Below are 6,955 nucleotides of genomic sequence, written 5' to 3' on the forward strand. Positions count from 1 at the left end.
TGCTACTAGAAAGATGGGAACAAGTAGTGGCTAGCGATGGCCATTACTTTGAATAAAACATTATGTACCGTTCTTTCACAATAAAAACGGCGGAAACTTATTTGTACTCCCAATATTAATAAATTTATGTTTTCATTCAAAAATTGGTCTTATTCAAAATTTAGTACGTTTACTTACTTACTATGCATCCTATTTTTCCTGTTAGGCGTTGTCATCTTATTCTTCTAGCACGCGAAATATTATATTTTATTTTATTTTGTATAATTATTCATTGTGGAATAATAACAGCGCAATTTATCGAACGCGATGATGCGTGCGTAACGCGATACCGTAAAGGTAAGATGGAAAGAAGAAAGGAACGCTTAATTGCAAATTCTGGGATATACAATTACATACGCATTTATTTTTCATGCAATGCATTATGTATAATATTATCTAAAGCGTATCAATATACACGATCAATTTGCATTTGATAGTTGAATTTTTATCATAAATTTTACGTAAAATGTTTGCCATATCACTTTTGTAATGCAGTTTTGTCGTATATAACTTACAAAATATTTAAATCTTTCGTTTACACTATTTGTATATTGATACAAATCGAAATATATGCTCGACACATTATTCGAGTTCAAGCATAAAAAGTATAGTCGATGGTTTCATATATAAACACATGTCACATAATGATAATTTCACATTATTCATATCACGTATTTTTACGAGTTGGGTCATTGATGATGATGATGATGATGATGATGATGATGATGATGATGATGATGATGATGATGATGATGATGATGATGATGATGATGATGACGATGACGATGACGATGACGATGATGATGATGATGGGTCATCAGTGAACTACACCAATCTTTCGATATCAGCTCGTTTTTTGATGAATGCCGTCCATATAATATGAGGCAGAACGATGCAATTATCGGATATTGCCGATCGTAATTTCTGTGAGGGATTGGTCCCACGACGGTTCCAATCTTCAAAAATTTATAAACCATCGGTGTCAACGCTAATAATCTTATCAAAATGGTACGAGAAGATGTATTGTAAAATGTATTGGAAAAAAATTAATGAATAAGCAATATACAAAGAAACAATTTTCACAAACAAATATAATTGAAATACTTACTTGTTCCTCATATTGAAGATATGAATCCATAGTGCTGAAGATCACTGCGAGACGAATCTGTCTGAGCGACTGATGCAGTATTGTTGCTCCAATCTCTATAATTTATTTTTAAATCTTATCCCCTCCAACAATTTTTTGTAACAAAAGATTTTTAGAGACATCCGGTGATGACATTAATGTAATTTGATACCGCAAATTGCAGTGTCAGCAAATTTGTAAGTTTCAATATGACCTTGTCAGTAATATAAGAAAGCGTAATATAAGAAATTTTTTTCAAGGACATGTTTCGCAATGACAATGATTAAAGTAATAAAAAGTAATTTATAGAGTCATATCGTTGTATTACACTATATACATGCTCGAGTACAATTTCACTCGCGGCTTCGAAGAATCGGTGAGACTCAATGTTTAGAGTTTATCATCGCGCCCAGAATACGACTTTTGAACGCCGTTTTGATGACGCGCCAGACCGTAGCATTGGAAGAGTTTCAGGAACGCGATAGCGGATGGGCATTGTCACGTATACTGAATTTAACGGTGAATGTGAACAAATACAATCCTCTGCATGCTGGATGTCATATCAAATTCTCGCGAGAAATTATGTTAAAGAGAACGGTAATCAACATACAAACCGCGGACAATGTGTGTTTCGCGTGTGATCTGTTGTTGCCGCTCTCACCCGGCTCAAAAAAATGTGGAACGGGAGTTCTTGTACCTGCACGTCTAAATCTTGCGGGCATCGAATTTCCAATGATGTTGAATCAAATTAAGAAATTCGAAACTTTGAATGACATTTCCATCAACGTCTACACCAATGAGAAGGAATTGTGTCGATACGATTCATCGAACGAAAGAGGAGCAAGTATGTGATGAACCTCTTGTACATGGAAAATGATAACGCAGGACGTTTACGTTGATTAAAGATCTATCCTGACTAGAGTCAGCTTAGCAGAAAAAACAACAGGAAATTTTTCTGCGATAGGAAGTACATGAAAATTCTTTCATGAAATAATAATAATAATAATAATAACAACAACAATAATAATAATAATATTGTTGGGAGTACAAATTAGTTCGGTCCGAACTAATTCGGTTTTTTTGTGCATTTATTTCAAAACAAAATAAATGAACAGATCAATTAAAGTATTGTCCATCGCTGCCTACTTTTTCCTATCTCTCAGGCAATTGTCAAATTCCATCTCGAAAAAATAACTCGTCTTTGGAGGCGATCCAATTTTGGAGCCAATTTTTGATTTCTGCGAAAGAAGTGAACCGGTGACTTGCTGCATCCTTCGGAACAACCAGTAATCAGAAGGAGCAATGTCCGGAGAACGGCAGATGCGGTAAAATATCCCATTTGAGCGTTTCCAAATATTTTTATGACTTTAGCGACATGAGGCCGAGCATTGTCATGAAAAAGAATAATTTTATCATGTCTTTGCTCGTATTCCGGCCGTTTTTCTCGCAATGCTCAAACAAATCAATTATAACCGATACCGATCGCCCGTAATGGAATCGCCAGGTTTCAGCAACTCATAATAAACAAGACTCTTTTGGTCCCACCAGATACAGAGCATGATCTTCAAACCATGAATATTCGGTCGTGATGTTGATGTTGAGGCAACGATTGACCGGGCTTAGCGTAGTATTTTTTCTTCTTGGGGTTGTCGTAGAATATCCACTTTTCATCTCCAGTCACAATCTGATGCAAAAACCTTTTCTCTGTTGTCTTTGAATCAGTTGTTTGCAAGTGAAAAATCGCCTTTCAATGTCTCTCGGTTTCAGTTCATAAGGCATCCAATTTCCTTGTTTTTGAATCATTTCCATGGCTCTCAATCATACAGAAACGGCTTATTGAGTTATCGCTAATGATTCTGCAAGTTCCTCTTGCGTTTGACTCTGATCTTCTTCGAGTAATGCCTCTAATTTTTTGTCTTCGAATTTTTTTGACTGTCCAGAGCGAGGCTTGTCTTCAACGCTGAAATCTCCATCCTTGAAACGTCGAAATCATTCCCTACATGATTTATCAGTTGGAGCAATGTCACCATAAACTTCGACAAGCATTCGATACTTCAGCCGCACTTTTCTTCCAATTAAAGAAAAACAAAACCTCTCGCAAATGTTACTTGGTTAACACAAAATTCGACATTTCAAACACAGTAAAAATCAAGGTTTTTGTATGAAACTCAAAGCGATATAAATTGAATATTATTAGCAGATGTTTAATCTCTCTGAAACCGCCAAAATCAGCTGTCACCATTCACAACAGCTGGAGCTATCTTTAGAGAAACGGACCGAACTAATTTATACTCCCAATAATAATAAATGCGCGGTTTTTTCAAATGCTTGTACAATCAGCTCGAGCGCATTAGAGATTAAGTGAAGACTGTGAAAAATTAAATGATTGCGCAATAAGGCTGTTAAGCGAGGACGATAAATGGCTAAGTTTCGACAATCACTGCAGGAAGGAGTGTGTCCCATTCATCTACGTCGACCTGGAGTGCGCTTTGGAAAAAACGGATGGGAATCCTGAATCGTATATATATCATCATAACGTGTTTAACATCGGATATTATGTGCACTGCTCGTACGACTGTCGGGCTATCGTTTTCGCCGTGATAAGAACTATATAGCACGATTTATGGAAAAACTCAAAAATTTGGCGCACAGTGTACAGTCTATAATTTCAACTAACGTACCCATGACAGATTTCACGCGAGACGATTTACAAAAATTTAACAGCGCCACGCACTGCCACGTGTGCAAGAAACCGTTCACGCCTGGCGATATGTGGATGCGTAATCAATCATTTAACCGAACGATACAGAGGTCCCGCACACTCAAACTGCAATATGAATTATTTAAGGATTCGTGTTGCACACTCGTAGTGTTTAATAATTTATCTGGTTACGATACTCATTTCATCAGAGAAATTACCACCGCTTATGAATGACGCGTTGATCTATTTCTAATAACAAAGGAAAAATACATCTCATTCACAAACATGTTGATAGTATTATAATAAAAATGATAAAAAAAATTGCGTAAAATTACGGTTTATAAATTCATATAGATTTTTCGCCTTAAATTTGAACAAATTGGTATCTTTTCTCAGTAAGGATAAACTACGGATACTGCAATGCGAATTTTCCAATTTATCCGAAGAAAATTTTAATGCGCATTATATATTAGATGTACAACTTTGCTTCCGCCGTTTTCCTATAAATGGCTTTAGCGGTAAGTAGTAGTCGAAATAAATAGATCATAGACGTCATACAATAAACTTGGGCATCTGTCAACATAACCCCATACAACATTAGTCGATTTGTGCATCTGCATCATAAAGTTATTCTCGATTGAAAATGTCACTTTACGAGCCAAATTCTTGTCATTTGCGGGAGGCTTTAATTTTTTGCTTCAATATGAAGAATCTGCGGCTGAGGCTCATCAAATGTTCTCAAATACTTATGGTGAGGCCGCTATTAGTGAAAGAACATGTCATGAGTGGTTTCAACGCTTCAAGAATGATGATTTTGACGTCGAAGACCGGCATAGCGATGGAAGAGAGAAGGTTTTCGAAGATGCAGAATTGGAGGCATTACTTGAACAAGACTCATGTCAAAATCAAGAAGAATTGGCACGATCATTGGGAGTGACTCAACAAGCCATTTCAAAACGCCTCAAAGCCATGGGAATGATTCAGAAGCAAGGAAATTGGGTGCTGTACGAATTGAAGCCGAGAGATGTTGAACGGCGTTTGTTTGCTTGTGAACAGCTGCTTGAAAGGCAAAGACGGAAGGAATTTCTGCATCGCATTGTGACTGGGGACGAAAAATGGGTTCATTACGATAATCCCAAGCGCAGAAAATCATGGGGAGTTCCCGGCCATGCTTTCACGTCGACGGCCAAACCGAATATTCACGGCTCCAAGGTCATGCTCTGTATTTAGTGGGACCAGCTCGGCGTAGTGTATTATGAACTGTTAAAACCGACTGAACACTCACAATCAAAGGCGATCGGTATCGAACGCAATTGAGCCGAGCATTGAAAGACAAACGGCCGCAATACAACGAGAGACATGATAAAGTGATTTTGCAGCATGACAATGCTCGACCCCATGTTGCGAATGTGGTCAAGACATACTTGGAAACATTGAAATGGGATGTCCTACCCCACCCGCCGTATTCGCCAGACGTTGCTCCCTCTGACTATCATGTTTCGATCAATGACACACGGCCTGGTTGACCAGCACTTCCGGTCTTAGAGAAGAAGTAAAAAATTGGATCGATTCGTGGATAGCCTCAAAAGATGACCAGTTTTTTCGACGCGGAATTCGCACGCTACCCGAAAGATGGGAGAAAGTAGTGGCCAGCGATGGACAATACTTTGAATCATAAATGTATAACCAGTTTTTTACAATAAAGCCTCGAATTTCGGAAAAAAAACGGCGGAAGCAAAGTTGTACTCCTAATATTAATATCTTATATAATACAATTATACAGGGTAGACTATTTTAATCAATACATAAGAATATCTCGAAAAGGAGAAATTTTTTCAAAAAATGTTTCAGACAGAAAAGTTTTATGGTTTTAAGGAGAAAAAAAGAAAATGATCTTGGGTTACCTTGATAAGAAGTTCTTAAGGTCCATATTATATAAAATTCTTTTAATGGAACCCTCCATTTTTTATTGTGAATTCTTGTAGCTTATTTCAAGAGCTTTTTAAAATATTATAAAGTATTTTTTCGTTAAGTACATTTCGAGTTATGAGGTTCGAAAGTTACTGCCGACATTTGTATTATTCAAGGTGTTCAACTGACAATTAAAACGGTCTAAATATTACTCAAAGTCATGATCTTGATATATCACCTCTCTCTCTCCTTCTCTTTTCCCTCCTCTCTTTCTCTCTCTCTCTCACACTCTTTAGGTAACGTACTGGTTAATGCAAATGGATAATGCAAATGCCGGTAATATGGTACTGTAATTTTTTGAACCTCGTAACTCGAAATGCACTTAACGAAAGAATACTTTATTATAGCGTTTTGGAAAGCTCTTGAAATAAGCTAAAAGAATTCATAAAGAAAAATGGAGGGTTTCGAGAGGGTTAAAAAAAACTTAATGTAACATGGACCTTAAGGACTTCTTCTTAGATAAATCAAGATCATCATTTTTTCCCCTTAAATAAAATTTTTGTCTGAAATACTTTTTGAAAATTTTTATCTTTTCAAGATATTCGCGTGTATTAATTAAAATGGCTTACTCTGTATATAATTACTGTACATTTAATGCATATCTGATTTTTTTATAGGTTATGTTATAATGAATAATTTTTATATTATATAATACAATGAATAAAGGAAGTGATCATCATATTTCTTCGAGGTTTAAAAAACGATTAGCAGAAGAAGAATAAATATTTTATATATAATTGTATATAATTATATATGTTTACATATAATTATATGTAAATTTATATATAAAGTTATATAATTATATATAAGTTATATAATTATATATAAAATATATCCATTTATATAAAATTATGTAAAATTATACATAATTTTATATAATTTTATATAATTATACATAGAATATTTTTTCCCAGAGAAATAGAAAAAAATTATTTTTACTAGAAACCTTAAGCAATGATGTCACTTATTTTGGATCATTGACCAAATCTATAAAAGAATGCTGAATTGAAGATGAAGACGATCTATCATTACACACGCGCACGCGCGCGTACACGTACACACACACACACACACACACACACACACACACACACACACACACACACACACACACACAC

At 35.6% G+C, this 6,955-nt stretch overlaps 2 protein-coding genes across 2 annotated transcripts in view; one reads left to right on the forward strand and one right to left on the reverse strand.

The window, feature by feature from the left end:
- LOC105624046 overlaps positions 1 to 1,158 on the reverse strand; it is a 22,468-nt gene extending 21,310 nt beyond the window's left edge. Inside the window, 1 exon segment of the mRNA XM_012205413.1 lies at positions 1,148 to 1,158. Within this exon segment, the coding sequence (XP_012060803.1) occupies positions 1,148 to 1,158 (11 nt within the window).
- Positions 1,159 to 1,603: 445 nt separating this feature from the next.
- The window catches only part of LOC105624054, a 37,738-nt gene continuing 32,386 nt past the window's right edge, over positions 1,604 to 6,955 (forward strand). Inside the window, exon 1 of the mRNA XM_012205417.1 lies at positions 1,604 to 2,009. Coding sequence (XP_012060807.1) covers positions 1,604 to 2,009 — 406 coding nt within the window. The remainder of the gene's footprint in view (positions 2,010 to 6,955) is intronic.

Source organism: Atta cephalotes (genome assembly GCF_000143395.1).
Source record: "Atta cephalotes unplaced genomic scaffold scaffold00002, whole genome shotgun sequence".
NCBI classification, from domain to species: domain Eukaryota; kingdom Metazoa; phylum Arthropoda; class Insecta; order Hymenoptera; family Formicidae; genus Atta; species Atta cephalotes.